This window comes from Pelophylax lessonae (genome assembly GCF_965119305.1).
Source record: "Pelophylax lessonae genome assembly, chromosome: 1".
Classification (NCBI taxonomy): domain Eukaryota; kingdom Metazoa; phylum Chordata; class Amphibia; order Anura; family Ranidae; genus Pelophylax; species Pelophylax lessonae.
In genome coordinates, this window is record NC_138768.1 from 464,509,894 (window position 1) to 464,530,008 (window position 20,115).

Here is a 20,115-nt window from a genome sequence, read left to right on the forward strand (position 1 = left end):
CAAGACCCCTCCTGTATGGAGAAACTGGTCACATGCATTGCTTAGGTGTGTTTTTGAGCCATTCTTCCACACAAACATTCTTCAAATCTTGAAGGTTTCGTGGGTTTCTGGTATGAACTCTGATTTCCTTCCATACCTGTATATTTTCTATTGGATTTAACTTGGGTGATAAGCTGGGCCATTCTATCAACTTTATTTTCTCTCTTTGAAATCAATTGAGAGTTTCCTTGGCTTTGTTTGAGATGGACTTGCTGAAATGTCCATCCTCGTTTCATCATCCTGGTAGATGGCAGCAGATTTAAATCAAGAAGGACTTGGTAAATTTTTCCATTCATCCTTCCTTCGAAGACATGAGGTTTGTCAGTACCATATGCTGAGAAACAGCCCCACACCATGATGTTCCCACCTCCAAACTTCACTGTTGGTATGGTATTTTTGGGGTGATTTGCAGTGCCATTTGACCTCCAAACATGGTGTGTATTATTGCTTTTTGTTCAGCAATGGAGTCTTTCATGGTGAGGGTACATACAGGCCATTGCAGTGGAGTGCATTACTCATTGTTTTCTTTGAAACATTCGTACCTGCTAATTCCAGGTTTTTCTGAATTATAAGAGGGGTTTTTTTTTTTTTTTGGACGTTAAATGAAACGTATAGAAAATACATCTCCATCCATTTATTTAAAGTCCCAAAAAAAATCCCTCCTTTAAATGTTAATAGGGATGGAGGTAGGTTAGCTGGACATTATGTAGTCGATAACCATACAATACTAATATTTCCCTGCAGTCCATGGTGGACCTCATTTTGGTCTAGGCATCCATTACTAGGATCCAGGGGTCATATCAAACTTACATTCAAACTATACATCATGCTCAGTACTTTTACTCCTTGTGGCAAACCTGCGCAGCTCTAGGTAATCTGCATCAGCTGGCCTGTCTTGTCTGTTTTTCAGGAGCGGTGATGCGCATGGGCGCCCTCCCTCTCCCCTCCTACCCACCCTCGGTGTTGGGGACTGGGCAGGTCTGCCCTAGCCCGCATTGGCGCAACAGCCACACGTCGTGCACATGACGCCCCTGTGGCTTATCCACACTGATATTTTATTTACCATCTTGGCTGACAACAGGGAGTGGTTATTGCAGCCCCCTGGAGCGGCCATTGCCAATCTGGTGAGGACGCCCCTCCCCCTCCATCACACCAGTGTTACGTTGGGGGGGGGGGCGGCCATGCTGGGAGCATATACTAGCCAGTTCCATCTGGCATCCTGCACTGTGCACATTGCACATATCCATTTTGGACCATGGCCCTATGTCAAGGTAATCACCTGGGAATTTTTTATTTTTAGCTTTAAGTTTGAGCACGTATTTGCCAAAGTTTCTCTAAATTTTTTTACACTGTGGCCTTTGGATACACTTTTTCTTAATACTCCTTTTGCATTCTTTGCCTTTTTCTGGCAATGGATTACATTCACTTTCAACTTTGTTATACTTAGTTCTATATTACCTCATACAATTTTTTTTTTTTTTTTAGTTACAGAATTGGAGCCCACACAGATCACTCTTGGTCACTTTTTCCCTTGGAGTTTTCAGCTATGCTACCAGTCTGTGCCTTTGGGTCCCTGTGCCACAGCTCCCGTGACAAACTCCATGAGCAGCCTTCCTGTTGCAAGTTCACCACTTCACATGCAGGCACTCTCCTCCCTTTGGTTACTACCCTTTTCCAGTGTTTTGGCATATAACAGACTACTTTATTGTGTCTCATTGCAGAAATAGGATGCATCTGCCCCTAAAGTGGCGCAAATCCATGAAATGCGTAGGGTTTATTTGATGCACTTTTTTTTTTTTTTTTTTTTTTTTTTTTTAACTACAGGGTTCAATATGCCTTATTTATTCAGATTTTACCATAATACCCTGTCTTTAAAGTAGTCTCGGTACACATTGCTTTGCCACAGGTAATGAATATGGATATAAAATGTATGTATGCATGCATCATTAAAATATGCTATGCATTTACTATAAGAGCATTTTTTTTTTTTTTTTTTTTTTTTTTTTTTTTTTTAATATTGACTTTTTGATTCCGCACATGCCTCATTTAACCTTTTCTGGACCTGAAGATTTTCCCCCTTAATGACCAAGCCATTTTTTGCGATTCGGCACTGCGTTACTTTAACTGGCAATAGGGCTGCCGTGCGACTTTGTACCCAAATAAAGTTAATGTCCTTTTTTCCCCACAAATCTAGCTTTCTTTTGGTGGTATTTGATCACCTCTGCGCTATGAACAAAAACACCAACTATTTTTCTCTGAGGTTCATGGACAGACACAGTTTAAGTCTTCAGACCATTGGCTTTATGCTCTCAGAGTAGGACTAGGCGGAAACCTTTTTTGTTACGCCCCCTGAGGCAGTCCCAGAGGGTATACCATCATTGCTGCCATAGGACTTCAGTTTGTAACAAGCAGTGTCAGAACATAACTCAACCCCAAAGAGGGGCGGGTGCTGTGTCCTTCAGTGAACCTCAGAGAAAAGGATTTTACAGTAAGACAAAAATCCAGTTCTTTCGTTCACTGACGGACACAGCTTCAAGTCTTCAGACCATTGGGATGTCCCAAAGCAGTGCAACATGAGGGGGTGGGGAAAAAAAAACACAGCAAACACAGAATTCCCAACAAGTCTAAACCAACAGGAGCTCAACTAGGAACAACTGGAGCTCACCACCAGGAAAAAATTTTCACCCTCGAGAAGCGGAAGCATCTGCAATCGCAGCCTGCAAAACTTTGCGACCAAACGCCGCATTCGAAGATGCAAGTACATCCACCCTATAAAATGTTGTGAATGTGTGTACAGATGACCACGTAGCCACCTTGCACACCTGGCCCACGAACGCCTGATGGCAGGCCCAGGAGGCACCAAGCACCCTCCAAGAATGTGCTTTAACAGGGAAAGGAGGAACCTGAATCTTAATGGAGTAGGCTTGCACCACTGTCTGCCTGATCCAACAGGAAATGGTCGCAGCAGATGCAGCCTGCCCCTTACAAGGCCCATCCATAAGAACAAACAAAGAATAGGATTTTCGAATCAGTTCAGTCACTGCCAGGCACACCGAATTGCCTTTACCACATCCAAGGAATGGAAGGCAATTTCCTTAGGATTTTTCGGCTTAGGACATAGGGACAGTAACACAATGTCTTCATTTAAATGAAACCCCGAGACAATCTTAGGAAGGAACGCCCGACAGGGTCGCAACACCACATTGTCCCTATAAATCACCAAGTAAGATGACCAACAGGACACTGCAGCCAACTCCGACAAGCAACATGCGGAAGTAATAGCTACAAAGAAAGCCACCTTCTGCGACAAAGTGAGCAGGGGAAGTTCTCGAATATTTTCAAAAGGAGGCTTTTGAAGCACCAACAGTACCAAATTGAGATCCCACGGGGGTACCAAGGATTGCACCAGAGGAGCCAGATGGCGAACTCCCTGCACAAAAGTGTGAACCAAGGACTTTGCCGCCAGCGGCCTTTGGCAAAAAAATAACCAAGGCGGAAATCTGGCCCTTGATGGTGCCCAGAGCCAAATGTTGATCTACACCTAATGATAGAAACTCCCAACAGGCGAGACACAGAAAAGTTGTGGGGAGAAACCCCCCGCGACTCACACCAAGTAATGTATGCCTTCCAAATTCAATGATAAACCTTCCTGGAGGTAGATTTCCTAGATTTCAACAGCGTAGGAATCACCGACTCCAACAGTCCTCTGTCCTTCAGCACCTGGCTTTAAATAGCCAGGCCGTTAAAGCCAGCGACCGTAAAGCAGGATGGAAGATTGGTCCGAAACAGAAAATCTTCCCTGAGAGGAAGTTTCCAAGGGACGTCTGCTACCAGCCTTACCAGGCCTGCGTACCAAGACTGGCGAGGCCAGTCTGGTGCCACCAGGATGACGAATTCCTTCTACCTTGATTCTGCATAGCAGTCTCGACAGACATATTGGAAGAAAGGCATAAATCAAATGAGGATACTGACTCCAAGGGGCCACCAGAGTGTCAGCCAGAGGATCCAGAGACCTTGACACAAATCTCTGCACCTTCCTGTTGAGACGGGAAGCCAGCAGATCCACATTGGGGGTGCCCCACCAAAGACCGTTGATGAAAAACCTCCGGGTGAAGAGACTATTTTCCCGAATCCAACGTCTGCCGACTGAGATAGTCCGCATGCCAATTCTCTACCCCTGGAATGTGCACAGCAGAGAGGGCAAGAACATATCATTCTGCCCTCCTCAAGATGCCAGACACTTACTGGGCCGCTAGGGCACTCTTTGTGCACCCTTGATGATGGACAATGCTACGGCTGTGGCATGTCAGATTGTATCCGCACAGGGCGTCCCTGGAGACGACCAGTCCATTGAAACCAAGTCTGATTGCCCGAATTTCCAGGATGTTGATCGGCAACCTGGACCCCTCCCGAATACACTCCCAAAACACCTCCTGATCCGGACAGACTGGCATCCGTGGTGATTACAGTCCAATGCAGGGGAAGAAAGGATTTTCTCAGACGTAGGACCAGGGAACGGAGCCACCATAGGAGAGACTCTCAAAAACGCTGACTCAATAGGATCAGATTGTCCAATGACAACGGATCCTTGTTCCATTTGATCAGAATCTCCCTTTGCAAGGATCTGGTGTGGAACTGCGCAAACGGAACCGCCTCAATAGGTGGAGACCATCAGACCCAGCACTTGCATGCAAGCCCTGGGTGATGATCTATGGTTGGACAACAGGCATCCTGTAGCTTCAGAAGTTTTGTCTGAGGAAGAAACACCCGGGCTGACACTGCATCAGACCCAAGTAGTCCAGCTTTGTGGACAGAGGTAGTGCCAATTTCTGAAAATAGAGAGTTTGCACCCTAACATGCAAGTCGACTTCTAGAGCCAAGGAAGACTCTGCACGCAGAAGCAGATAGTCCAGGTAACCCCTTCTGCGGTAACAAGGCCAACACTGGGGCCAAACCTCTGAATACCCGAGAAGCTGAGGCGAGACCAAAGGGTAACGCCACGGCAGAACGGAGAGAACACTGATGCCCGACATATTGAAATATGAAGGTAAGCATACTTGAGATCGATGCCAGCAGATCTCCTTGGTGAAGGAAAGCTACTACTGTGCAGATAGACTCCATCCGAAACAAAATTTCTGAACCCACACAAAGTGGTTCAGAGCCTTGAGATCCAAGATCGGATGAACCTTGCCTTCTTTCCTGGGAACTGTAGAGCGATTTGAATAAAAACCTCAAACGTTTCCGACTCTGGAACCGGCACAATAACTCCTTGTGCTAACAGGTCCTGCACTGCTCCGTAGAGGCCCTGTAGCCGCTCTGGAGGCAGGTGTAAGTTCGAAGGAAAGAACCTTGCCGGAAGCAAGGACTGAAACTCGATCTTATAACCGACCCAAATCAGTTTGTGGACCCATTTGTCCTGAATGAGCAAGGTCCACAAATCCGGAAAGAAGCGAAGACATCCCCCCCACCCCAGACGCGGGTGAGGGCACCCCTTCAGGCTGTTGAAAACTTGTCTGTGCAACCTGAAGTGCCCGCTTTGGACTTGCCACTCCAGGGTCTCTTGGGGCATCTCCGCAAAGTTACGGGTTGATCTCGAGCCCTTTTCCTGCTAGTTAGCCGAAAAGAAGGGACCCGACTTACGCAGGGCTGGACTGGGAATAAAATTCAGCCCTGGAAATAATTTCATACCAGCCCCATAGCATTATTATACCAGCCCAAAAGCATAACGTCATTTTCCTGTTCATAAAAGATAAAACCATGCATTTTAAAGCACATTTGAAGAGTGCATTATAAATCGATAAGACAGATATGTTCTGGCAACACAGAACAGCTGGTCAGGGGCTGTGCGGACATGGTACAGGAGACGTCAGGGGCTGTGCAGACATGGTACAGGAGAGCAACACAGGACAGGTGATCAGAGGCTGTGCAATGGATGGTAGATGACAGAATGGACAGGTGATCACTGAACAGAGGCTGGAGAGGTACAGTCCTATTGCTCGGCAGGCCCGCACCATCACAGAGAGGACTGAAAATACATTAAAAAATGGCCACCATTATGTCACTGGAACTGCGCATGCGCTGTATGGCCGAATATGCCGAAGCATGTATAGGCTTTCCTGAGCCCGGCAATCTTCAGAACGCCGCATGCGCAGTTGCCATGTCAGCTGGGCTGGGAGAAATGTTCACCACACACCACCAAACATTATATACTTTTTTTAGCAGAGATCCTAAGAATAAAATGGCAGCAATTGCAACTTTTTTATGTCACACGGTATTTGCGCAGCAATTTTTCAAATCCAATTTTTCTGTATAATGTGGAAGATGTTACGCCGAGTAAATAGATACCAAACCTGTCATGCTTTAAAATTGCACACACTTGTGGAATGGCGCCAAACTTCTGTACTTAAAAATCCTGATAGGCAGCGCTTTAAAAATTTCTTACAGGTAACCTGTTTAAAGTCAGAGGAGTTCTTGGGCTAGCATTGTCGCTCGCGTTCCAACATTCGCAGCAATATCTTACATGTGTGGATTGAACGTCGTTTACATATGTGGGTATGATGTATTTGTTCACTTCTGCGTCACTTTACATTTATTTATTTCTTTTTTTGATAACTTTTATTCCTATTACAAGAAATGTAAACATCCCTTGTAATAGGAATAGTGCATGACAGGTCCTTATGGAGAGATCTGGAATCATTAACCGCTTGCCGACAGCCCACAGTAATATTACTGCGGCAGAGCGGCTCCCCTGCGTCCAGTCACGTAGTACGTGACTGGAGTGCATGTGTTTAGACAGCGGTAGGCGGGCCGCGTGAGGAGAGGCGGTGACTGCCACCTTCCTTCCATGATCGTCCTGGAAACAGAGAGAAGACCCACCCTGCTTATGTAAATAAAGCAGGTGGATCTTCTGTAAGACCGGTAGGGGCAGAACAGCAGTTTCAGCTAAGCGGAAATTGCGATCTGTGTGCCTGTCACAGAACCCACACACAGTAAGCATATAGACCTACATTAACCCCTTTGATCACCCACAGGGTTAACCCCTTCACTGCCAATGGCATTATTACAGTAACAGTGCATATTTTTAGCACTGATTACTGTAGTAATGTCACTGGTACCCCCAAAAGTGTCAAAAATGTCAGTTAACCACTTAAGCCCGAGGATTTGGCTGCTAAAAGACCAGGGGGTATTTTGCGATTTTTTTACTGCGTGACTTTAACGGACCATTGCACGGTCGTGCGACGCTGTACCTAAACGAATTTGACGTCCTTTGTTTCGTGGTATTTGAACACCTGTGCGATTTTTTGATCATGCGCTATAAACAAAAAAAGAGCGTCAATTTTGCAAAAATAACAATATTTTTCAAATTTTTTTATATGAAATTCCCCCCCCAAAAAAATGTAAATCAAAATTTTTTAACATTTTCGGGCAATTTGTTTTATGCTACATATGTTTGGTAAAAAAAAAAAAAAAAAAAAAAAAAAAAAAAAAAAAAAAAAAAAAAAAAAAATCGCAAAAAGCGTATTTTGATTGGTTTGCGCAAAAGTTATCGCGTTTACTAACAAAAGGGAAAGATTTTTGTCATTTTTGGTGTTTTTTTTTTTTTAACGAGTAATGGCGGCGATCTGCAATTTTTTTTTGCGGTACTGCGACATTGCGGCGGACAGATCGGACCCTTGACTGACATTTTTGACACTTTTGAGGTTACCAGTGACATTACTGCAGTAATCAGTGCTATACATATGCACTGTTACTGCAAAAATGACACTGGCAGGGAAGGGGTTAACTGTATTGGAGAGGGAGGGGTTAAGTGTGTCCTAGGGGCGTGATTCTAACTGTAAAACGGACATGGCTATTGGTGTAAAAACCAAGATCAACGGTCCTACATAGTAGAACCGTCTGATCTTCATTTTTACACCAGGAAGAATGACAGGCGGCTTGTTTACATTAGCCGCCTGACTTTCTCCCTTCACCGGAGAAATCGTGAGTGACCGGCGGACGATCGGGTCCGCCGGTCACACGCACTGACTTGTCAGTGAACGAGCCGGGGCGGGCGCGCGCCTGCCCGCAATTGGCTCACAAGTCAGTGACAGGCGAGTGACGTACCCCTACGTCACTCTGCCTGGCCGGGGCTGACCGCCGCAGTATATAGTCGTGCGGCGGTCGGCAACCGGTTAAGGGTCCGCATTGTCTGCTGCAATGTCGCAGTCCTGAAAAAAAAAAAAAAAAAAAAAAAAAAAAAAATAAAAATCACAAATCCTTCCCGTAGTTAGCAGATGCGGTACCTTTTGTGCAAACCATTCAAAATACACTTATTGCAATTTTTTTTTACCAAAAATATGTAGCAGAAAACAAATTGGCCTGAAATGTTAAAAATTATGGATCTTTTAATTTTTTTTTGGGGGGGGGGGGGGAATGTCCTATATGTGAAGAATGCACAATATTGTTTTGTTTCCCCCCCCAATTGTCGCTCTTTTGTTTATAGTGCAATAAAAAAAAAAGTTGCATAGGTGATCAAATACCACCAAAAGAAAGCTCCATTTGTGGGGGAAAAAAAAAAGGACGTAAATTTTGTTTGGGTACAGTGTTGCATGACTGCGCAATTGTCCGTTAAAGTAACGCAGTGCCAAATTGCAAAATGTAAACGGTGTTTAAACCACACACGTGTGGTATCTCCGAGCAGGAGCAAACATTTGAGCTCTAGACCTCCACTATAACAAACTGGTAACCTGTATAATTTTTTTAAAGCCTCGCCTATGGAGACTTTTAGGTACCAATGTTTGTTGCCATTCCACGAGTGTGCGCAATTTTGAAGCATGACATGTTGGGTATTTACTCAACGTAACATTCTTTCATGTTCTAGAAAAAAATTGGGTTAACTTTACTGTTTAGTTTTTTTTTTAAATGCAGTGAAATGTATTTTTTCCAAAAACATTGCGTTTAAAAGACCGCTGCGCAAATATTGCGTGAAAAAAAATAATGCACTGGCTGCCATTTTATTCTCCAGAGTCTTTGCTTAAAAAAAAAAAAAGTGTGTGTGTGTGCCAATGCTTTTGACAATATAGTGTAAATATAGGCCTGTGCCTGCTTCTTAAGGATTGTGAGTCTGGAGTTGGATAAAAATCAGTTTATGGCTCTTGGAATTTGAAGATTTTGAATCAAACCGGTAACCACATTGACTGTACTGTAGATCATTGCAGACAGGCTGAATGTTTACACTGTCCCAAGTCTTTGATAACTTTTAAAGCACAGTTGGCCTAGGTTTTATGCAAATCTGTGCTTTTGTTTCTGTAAAACTAGTATAAAGTAAAGGCGCACACAAAACTGCTTTAATTGCTTTTATTTAAAAAAATCTCCTTTATAGATTCTATTGCTCCTTCTGAAAATGCTAGTTGACTTGTCATGCTGACTCTCTGGCTTCAATACAGTTAGTCACTGACCTGAGCAGAGTATGCAGCCAAGTACTGGTGGCTTTCCCCTAACTTGGTTTATCTAAGCAGAGACTCTAGGGAATAAAAAGACGATTGCTGCAATTTGTCACACGGTATTTGCGTAGCAATTTTTCAAATGCAGTTTTTTTGGAAAAAATAATTTTAATAAAAAATTTTTTTATATATAATCCCTTTTTTTTGATCACCTTAACATCTCTGGTAATAAAAATAAGGATGACGGGTCCTCTTATGAAGCGATCTGGGGTCAAACAGATCCCAAATCTCCTCTTTACCTTTTTTTTTTTTAAAGGCACATACATACATATATATATATATATATATATATATATATATATATATATATATATATATATATATATATATATATATATAAATAAAATATTTCCACACTGGACTGCAAGTGACATCATGGTGTTGCTCCCAGCCTTCAAGACCATACAGGCATTCAGAGACTATCTAGTCTCTCACTGCCTCTGTGACCAGCCAGCGGCACCATCAGATTGCTTCTCGGGCGAGCCAATGGAAACGGTATGCCTGAGACACCGCCGGGAGGGACATCCCCTTCCGATGCTTCGGATAGCGATCCAGTGGCTGAGCCGCTCGGATCGTTTTCATGAGAGCTAGCCGCCAGCTGGAAAAAAAAAAAAAAAAAAAGATACTGAGGTTATAGCTGTTCGCATTAAACTACTTGCAAAATGCAAACTGCTATGAATATATATGTATTGCAGTCGGCAAGTGGTTAAAGGCCCTCCCATCCTGTTCTCTACAACATGACCACTGGGAGGGTCCAAGTCTGCTCCCGAGAAGATAACCCGAGAAGTGTGCATCTGGCCCAGTAAATATCTACAGGTAATTTCTTGCCACAGATGAACAGGATCTAATAATATTAAACTAGGGCAAAAGGGAGGTAATAAGATCAACTCATTGTTAGTGTTAACACACTTCAGCAACTAGTTTTTAGCCAGCTTCAGGAAGCTTGGTTGAACCTTTAGGTTAAATGCACAGGGACACAAGTCTCCATGCAGCATAAAGACACTGCGCATTTCCAGTATCCCAAATTTCTTGAGCTGTGTACAGCCGCCTATTGACATGAATGGGTAGAGTCCTGTACTCAGCTTTTTGCGTTAAGTAGTGTGTAAGGGTAGGGTGTGTGTTATAGTAGGCAGATGATACCTCTTCCATATGTTGTGCCAAATGTGGGTGACATAGGAGGCGTACCCTGGGGGTGTGTTCTTTGGGGCTATGCCAGGCGATTAACCAGGTCACTTGTCCCAGCACAGCGGTAATACCTTGCCCGAAGGTGTGCCCCTGTACCAGGTGAGGGCAGCAGTCATGTGAGACTAACATGAAGGCAGTCCCCCCAACTCAGATGAGCCATTTGTGTGTAATGTTATATGCAGAGTTCCTCCAGAATATGTTGTCCCATGTCCTACAAACTCGGAACAGGTGTGTATGTTGCATTAGGAGGAACACGCAGAGCCTATGCTCACTTCACCCATCAGTATAACTCTGTTACCTTACTCCCAGTAACAGAATGGGGTCCCGGCGCGGACCTCATACATGATAGACTTAACCCTTCTGGTTCCATACCAGTCTTAGGTTTCTGAAACGCTAATCCGCTCCGGTTGACCAACGGAGACAGCTAGGGTGGGAGCCATGTACCAATGCCCTTCACTACTGGAGAACCTATCTCCTGTTCAGGTACCTTGCCAACAACTTGTTGCTGTTCTTCCTTCTGCTTACTCATAGCAACTTCTTTGCAAGTTAACCTTTTGCTGTAGTGATATTTAACAGACCCCAATGTGCTAGTTCAGAACCAGGTTCCTTAGAGCGATGCCAGGCCCCAACAGTGCACCCTTTGAGTAACATCAGACCAGGTTTGGAGCAGAGAGAACAATGTTACTGAACCTGTGACAAAATATTTTCTCTAACTAAACTTAACTGTGGCGGCTGCCCCAGGTTACCTGTACAGGTGTAGCATCTTTGGGAAAAGTCCAAACTGGCAGTAGCTCAAACAAAGGCGTTCTTTGACCTGGGAGTATTCCGATGTTTTGGCATTCTAACAAGCTTCCTAGACCCAATTTGAGTCTCCTTATGTGAATCCTGAGCCTGTACTAGGTTCCCATTCTTGTTCTAGGTTCCCCCAATCCCCCCCCCCCCCCCGGATCTGGGCCTCTTTCCTTTTTACATCACACAGAGGAGAAGCTGGACCCCAGAGGAAAACCTGAGAACACACAAGGAAAGATGACACCACTATATGCCCATTCCCTTCCAACCTCAACAGCTAGGTAAACTGACTGAACAAAGTTGGCAACCTGCCGACAAGCGCAACTGTGCACTAATTTACATAAATATTGACACATAGCTGTGTACAATCACTTTCACCTATGAGTAGCTGTACATCGCTAAAGGACATCTGGGACACTGGAAATACGCAGCGTCTTTTTACAATGCACAGGAAAATGACCTGTGTGCATGTAGCCTTAAGAGCAACCTTCAGCTCTAGTTGAAGTTGTGTTAAACACTGATCAAAATGGGAATGAGTTGGCTTTCAAGTAGGTTTTTATCACGTTTCAAGTAGCACTGAAGTTTTCTAAAAGCCTACTAGCAGCTTGGTTGAAGTGTCAGCCAACACTCTCATTATGGTCCCGGTTTAACAGCCACAGACTGCAGCTGAAGGCTACTTTTAAAAAGGCTCCAAGATATTTGCAGGAAGCTGCCTGGAGGCTTTGCAAATGTTTTGTAAAAGCTTGCTGTACCTGGACGGCTGTGCTGGGCTGTATTGAGGAGATAATGACTAAACAGGTCCCTAGAACTGTGGCCACTTGTCTGTTGGGATTGGTAGAAAATCTGGTGCTAACCAGGGCCCTCCGTACATTACCAAGTTTGCTGATATTTTATGCCCGTAAGGCCCTTATCCTATATTGGAAAAAAAAGTGACTTGTCTCTTATATTGGAAGGGCCTGGTGAACAAGGTGACTCCGCTCTATAAAGCTACATACTTGAGTAGAGGTTGTCTAAAAAAAGTTGACAAGGTGTGGAAGATATAGTTAGATAATCCCGCCTCCAAATGCCTGTAAAGTACTTTTGATATGAAGTTGGGGGAGGAACTTCATAAAAACTGCTTAGTCCTCAATGTTGTCTTAGATGCTGTACATATGTCTAGACTGTTGTAGGGTGTACAAGTCTCTCTCTGAGAGGCCCACATCCGACAATGGAGGTGTACCTGAAGGGTGGTGAGCCTGGGTAGTTGGGTAGAAAAAAAAAATGTACTGTCCTATTACAAGATAAACCTGTGTGCACAAGACTTAAGGCACTTTTCCACTGCAAGTACCGGCTCGGCTCTACTCGGCCCGGTTTGCTTTTCCACTGCTGGTACCGCATTGTACGGTTCGATACGGTTTGCTTTTCCACTAAAGTAGTACTAAAGTTATGTGGGTGGGATAACAACGATTCTCTGACCAATCAGTGGCTAGTAGTGACTGCATGCAAAGGATTGTGGGATATGGTACCGGTATGGTACCTCTTGGAACCACAATCGAGGTGGTACTGTTTTAGAGAGCCGTACCATTCGGTTCCATGCAGTGGAAAAGCGCCGCCGTACCGTGCCATGCGGTACCAGCAGTGGAAAAGCACAAAAGCGAGCTGAACCGTTCGGTTCCATGCAGTGGAAAAGCGCCATTAGAAGAAAATGTAGAGGTATTGAGACTGATAGGCCTCTCCTCATAATCTTGAAAGAAAAAGGTAAGAATATTCTGCTGGGGAAAAAAGTTTTAAAGACTAATGCTGGCCATACACTATATATAAAAAATCATTTAAACTCCTTTTCGAAAAATTAACGAACCGTGAGAGCAAATGGTTGTGCCATCATTTAATGACCGATTAAATTGTTCAACGGACATCCGTTTTTTGTTTGCTTTCTCACATATACCTAGTGAAAACAGTTTGGATGAGAAACACCTAAACCTTTTCACACCGTACATTCCGCAGAAAATTTCCAAACTTATCCTTCGTTTTTTCAGCCCAAAAACATCACAACCGATTACCGATTTGTGCTCATTAACTGGCTGAAAAACAAAGGCACTGTCCAAATGACCGAATTTCAGACGATTTTTCGTAGTGTTTGGCCAGCATAACTCCACCTTTTTTTGCAAAACAAAAAAACAACAAAATAAAATACTAAATGCACCTAGGTTTGTTTCCTCCTTCCTATCACTTCCTATCCCAGAGAGAAAGCTGGAAGTGAGAGGAGAGCTCTTCATATCTCCTATTAGTTGTCACCAAAACAGGTTTTCCCATTGGAAAAACCTGCTTTGGTGACAACATATTTTGGGTTTTCCATCGCGTTCTGGAAAGGTGACAGTGGTCATCAGGACAAAACATGGGTGCATCTATCCAGAGAAGACACAGCTAAAATAAACAAGACTAACCATTTATTACTTTATCCAAAGCTTCAAAAAAAAAAAAAAAAAAAAAAAAAAAAAAAAAAAAAAAAAAAGTTTTGGCTTTACGTATGCCTTAATGTAGAATTGCAGCCTATATCAAACTAAGCTTACAACTGATCCCATCCCTCATCTAACACCTATACTAACTACCCTTTAGGGAAGATGCTTATACTTGCCTTATTTGGGGGCACCCTGGTCCAGTAACATGATGTGTTGCTGCCCTCCGCTGCTTCTACCGGCTCGCTCGTACGATCAGCAAGCCGGAGAAGGACTCTGCCGCTGGCGAAAGTTCACCGTAGAGCATACAGAGGACCAGATGGTCCCGGCAGTCTCCGACTCACGAAGGTCCGGGCGCAACATTGTAAACACTTACTACCGTGATCTCGGCTGGATCTTTTTGGATCCTAGGCTTTCCAGCCTGTAGGAGAGATCTGAGGTCCTAACCACTTCAGCCACAGAAGGTAAACCCCCCCCCCCTCCTGACCAAGCCTTATATGTGGGCACGACTTGCGTATGCCTTCGCTTCTGCACGCGAGATTGGAGGGATGGGGCGCTTTAAATTTTATTTTACTTTTTATTTTTACACTGTCCCTTTAAAAAAAAAAAAAAAAAATTGATAACTTTTATTCCTATTTTAAAGGAATGTAAACATCCCTTGTAATAGAAATAAGCAGGACAGATACTCTTCAACCACTTCAATACAGTGCACTTTCACCCCCTTCCTGCCCAGGCCAATTTTCAGCTTTCAGCGCTGTCACACTTTGAATGACAATTGCATGATCATGCTACACTGTACCCATATAAATGTATCATTTTTTTCATAGAAATAGAGCTTTCTTTTGGTGGTATTTAAATCACTGCTGTTTTTTTTTATTTCTTACCAAAAAGAAAAAAAAAAAAAAAAAAAAGAGAAGATTTTGAAAAAAAAAAAAAATATTCTTATTTTCTGTGAGTAAATTATGAAAATAAATAATTTCTCCTTCACCAATGTGCGCTGATGAGGCAGCACTGATGAGGTATGAATATGCGGCACTAACTGGCAGCACTATGGGCACTGAGGGTGGACACTAATTGGCACTGTTTTTCATGTTTCCATAATCAGGGCACTGATGATCAGTGCCCTGATTACCTGTCCTAGTCTCCCCTGTGAGGAGGAGCCGCTGATCGGCTCTCCTCGCCACACACTGAAAGCCAGGTCATTGGCTTTCAACATGGTGCAGCCACGATCGCCGCACTGCGCGCCCCAGCAGGCGCGCGAGAGAGGTCGTTCTGGGGCGCCGTCATAGGACAGCATTCCAGAACAACAGCTGTCATTTGACAGTGGGTGGGCAGTACGTGGTTAATGTGAGATATGGGGTCAAAAAGGCCTCAGATGTCAAATCTACACTAAAGTGCAAAAAAAAAAAAAATTTCTCTCACGATGAAAGAAATTGGGCCCTTTAAGGCCGTTGGGAGGAAGCGAAACATGACGTTGCTCATATCCAAGGTCAGAGTCGGGTGGGGGCCAGCTTTCCCTCACTCGATGCCAAACCAGATAGTTTTCCCCGCTACAGACAGCTCCCGTAGGCACCTCTCCAGCTGCCCATAAAAGTGATCCCACGGCGAATCCGCCGCTGAGACCACTTTTATGTTAAAGCGGAACGCCCGCCCAGTAAAAAAATACCCGTGTTATGGCAGCTGTCTGCTACCCCGGTATTTAACGTTAAAGTACCAACGTATAACGGCAGCGGGGGTCCGGAAGTGGTTAATGGCATCCCAGTCTTAGTCCGTAGGGTTCAATATTGAGTTGCCCCCCCTTTGCAGCTATAAAGGCTTCAAGTTTTCCTGGGAAGTCTGTCTACAAGGTTTAGCAGTGTATAGGAATATTTATTCATTCTTCCAGAACCTTATTTCTGAGGTCAGGCACTGATGTTGGGACGAGAAGGCCAGGCTTGCAGTCTCCCACTTTAATACATCCCAAAGGTGTTCTATCGGGCTGAGTTTAGGACTCTGTGCAGGCCGGACAAGTTCCTCCACCCCAAACTTGCTCATCCATGACCTTATGGACCTTGCTTTTGTGCACTGGTCCAAATCATTTGGTGGTGGGGGTTATGGTTTTGGGTTGTTTTTCAGGTGAAGGGAATTCTTAAGGCATCCACATACCAAGACATTTGGGACAATTTCATGCTCCCAACTTTGTGGGAACAGTCTAGGGCTGGCTCTTCCTGTTCCAACACGACTGTGTGCCATTGCACAAAGCAAGGTCCATAAAGACATGGATGAGTGAGTCTGGGGTGGAGGAACTTGACTGGCCTGACCTCAACACCTTTGGGATGAATTCAAGCAGAGACTGCGAGCCAGATCTTTTTTTCAAAATTAGTGCCTGACCTCACAAACGCATTTCTGGAATAATGGTCAAACATGCCCATAGACACACTCCTATACCTTGTGGACAGCCTTCCCAGAAGAGTTGAAGGTATTATAGCTGCAAAGGGTGGGCCAACTCAATATTGAACCCTACAGACTATGATGCCATTAAAGTTAATGGTGCGAGTAAAGGCAGGCGTCTTGGTCTTCAGCAGCTAAAACAATTCCATTTTTTTTTTTTTTTTCGTTCAACCAACATGTTAAATCAAAACAAATGAGCCGATTCCCCATCCACACATTTCATGTGGATGGGGGGAATCCTGCTGTGCTAGTGTGTTGCAATGATCGGTGTTGCCAACAATAGTTGACGGCACTGATCAATCAGGGAGACATTTAACAGGCTGGTTGTAAACAAAATCAATAAACGGAGGTGTGGACAACCAGCTAAGCCATACATGGATTGAAATTTTGCCAGTCTCTGGTGCACAGGCCACATTTCGTTCCATGTATGGCTGGCTTTAGTCAGCTGCAGTGTTAACACAGATGCTACATATGGAGGGGAGTATGGTTTTATTTTTTCGTATACCCCATGATTCTCCTTTAAAGCGGAGTTTTACCCAAAAGTGAAACTTCTGCTCATTTGCTTCCTCCCCCCCATCCAGTGCCACTTCACGCAAGCGCAGTAGGAAGCCGGCTGTGAAGCCGAAATGCTTCATTGCCGGTTTTCCATACAGTGAATGGCAGCAGCCGATCCAAAAATCGGCTGGGGTGCCAACATCACGGGCTCCCTGGACAGGTGACTATATATTAAAATTCAGCAGCTACAGTGTGGGTAGCTGCTGACTTCATTTTTTTTTTTCCACAGCTGGAACTCCTCTTTAAAAATACAGTTATTCTTTAACATATAGGACTAAAATGCCAATCCAGTCACTAAAAAGCCTGGTACATCTTTGCTCTTACTTTCTCGGGAGACACAGGGGTTGGGGCCTTGATAAGCTGCTTCAACTTTACCAATACTTTTAGAGGTGTTGTCACATAACTATGAAGAATAGACTCCAGGCAACTTCCTTCAATGGGATGATTTGAGAGACTATAGCATGTTCAATATGAATGAGAAGCGGAGTAAAAATTTACTCAAAGAATATCCAATCATGCGCAAAAAAAAAAACACGGATTATTGCTTGTACATTATTGGATGACCGAAGCTAGTAAAGGTTCAACTCATTCACCAAGCCGTGTAAAAATTCATTTTTTTTAAAGTGAATATTCACACTGCTTCGTGAACAGCCTGTACTCCTTTAGTGAAGAAATCCTATAGTAACATCCACACAAGTTTCATCCCCTTAACCAGTCTCATCTGTCTATACCACAAAAGTTTTAGGAAAAGAGAGCCCTTTCTTGTAGGTGAGCTCACAGTAACCCTGCTGCATCCATGCCTACAGGGACACAAACTTTTCCACAACCACCTGAGTCACACAATGAGATGGATTCTAGGGCAGTGCTTTTAAACCCTCTACTTTATATCCTATTAGGCAATTGCAATCATCGAACAATATTATCATGGCACAGAGCCAAAACAGGTTATTAAATAAAAAGTGTATTTGTGGTCAAAATGTAAAATCATATAATCAATTCCACATTGGAGTACACTAGAATAATTCAACTACAATTATTCTGAATGATCTTGAAGTTCGTAAGCCAACATTGTGAAGAATCCTACACTTTTACTTCACTGAATTCTGTGACACATTCACTATGACTGGGCTCAAATTATGGTACCACATCCAAAATACACTGATCCTAATGGGCCATACACACTAAGATTTTCTGAAGACTTTTTCCTTTAGATTTAACAAAACCAGATAATATGAGGTCAAACCTAAACACTTTCAATTTGTATGCAATCAGGCAGGCCCTTGCACTACATAGAAAAGGTAAATCTGAAGGAAATCTAACCACAAAAGTTGGATAGTGCGTATCCAGCTTAAGAAGCATATAAATAAAATGGACTTTTTGGGTACCCACAGACACATTAGGCCTTAGAGTGAGACAATGTTATTTCTAAATTTGTAGCTAGTGTATGGTGCAGGCGAATCAACGGTTCTCAACATGTTTCTTGGAATGAGGTTGCATGATAGTCACTATGCCCTGTGAATATGCACTGCCATGTCACACATTTCAGAGCCTGTCTTCTGACCTACAGAGATGCTGAGAGGAGGAAATTTCAAGCCAGTACAGGAATCACTGCTTGCAGGCAGCAAGGTACCATGGGATAGATAGTCCTTAGAAATTGAAAAATAAATACCAAATGAGAAGCTGTAAACTATGCAGGGAATCCAGGATGTTGTGTAAAGAGCAAACCAGCAGACAGACAGCATTGACGACATGAAGGGAAATTTTTCATGTCACCTTATACTAGATTGTCAACTATGGTTTGTATTGGTAATACAATGTTGATGTTATACAATGAAACTGCTGTGACCATAGAAATCCTTACAATCTGCTGCATGTCCAAGTCATATGGTTTTGTCAACTCAAATATTCAAGACAATCTCAGAAAGCTTTTTATTTTTACTTTAGGGATAAGTGCACACTGCAGCCATCTCTAAAAAAAAAGACCCACAACTGATCGCTTTTCAGACAGCAACTAAGCAGCAACTTCCAGGCATTCAGGAAGCAACCATGCCACTTACTGGATGCCCTTTTTTTTTGCTTTGTTTACCTTGCTGAACAAGAATTTTAAAATGGAACCAATGTGCTGCAACCAGAGGCCAAGCATTTGCAGCATGGACCCATTTATTAGAATGAGCATGTTTGACAAGCAGTACCACCTGACAACTTAAGCTGCATTTAATTTGCTTTGGTCATAAAGCATTGCATAATGTGAACAGCCCACTTCTGCTGTATGTTAGGTTTGAGTTTTTATGTTTTTACCACCCCCTCCTGACATGTGTGAAAGACCTTAGGAAATAAGATACTCAGACATCAGCTTTCAAACCACAGGATTTCCCACCCTGCCTTGAGACATTTTCCTGACTCATACTCCTTAGCTGCAAGTGTCTCTGTAACTAATTAGGTCATCCACATAGATGGTCAGACCCGATCAATATAGAAGGCTATGGCAGAGTGCCAAGTGGTCACCTGAAAGGAACATACATGACCCTTAGCAGACCGAACACTGCTGCAGCTTCCATTGAGGGGATCTGACATCCATCAAATAGAATAGGTCTCAAAAATGACTGCTTCACAAGGGCTAAAACACTATCTTCAAAATAACTTAGGGGGGATTATAAATACTCCAGGGCAAACAGTTGCTCTTGGTTAGCCATCAACCACAGGTAATGTAATTTGCATACAGAGACTAAAGTGCCATCATATGACACATGCACTTACCGGGGGTCTGTTTTGTGGAAACATCTTCAAAAGAGGTAGGGTAACTTGTCTCAAGCTCTATAATGGACCTGTCCTGGGAAAAAAAAAAAAAAAAAAAAAAAGACATGAACAGTCTTTAAAACAGCCAATCGTTCACTCTGGTATAAGACTTTTGGCTAATGCCATAGAAAATCTATAAAACAATCAGATATCAAAAGTTCTTTTAACTATTTAAAGAGCACCTGAACCTTTTTTTTTTTTTTTTTAACTTCATGTACAGTATTTGTTCAAACCAGCTTAGTTACATAGTTACATAGTAGTTGAGGTTGAAGACAATAGTGCCATCCAGTTCAACCTGTGTAGGCGCGCGTGGCCCGTAATCATCTCTAATACCCCTTAGGGCTCTTTCACACGGGCAGTCCGATCAGATCCGCCTGTCAGTTTTTTTAGGCGGATCTGATCGG

The 20,115-nt window shown here is 43.5% G+C and overlaps 1 protein-coding gene across 4 annotated transcripts in view; it reads right to left on the bottom strand.

The window, feature by feature from the left end:
- The window catches only part of LOC309563033 (transducin-like enhancer protein 1), a 111,003-nt gene that overhangs the window by 79,221 nt on the left and 11,667 nt on the right, over positions 1-20,115 (bottom strand). For all 4 annotated transcript variants that reach the window (XM_082267327.1, XM_082267326.1, XM_082267325.1 and 1 more), the window contains exon 2: positions 19,673-19,745. In XM_082267327.1, the coding sequence (XP_082123453.1) occupies positions 19,673-19,696 (24 nt within the window). In that variant the 5' untranslated portion in view covers positions 19,697-19,745. The remainder of the gene's footprint in view (positions 1-19,672; positions 19,746-20,115) is intronic.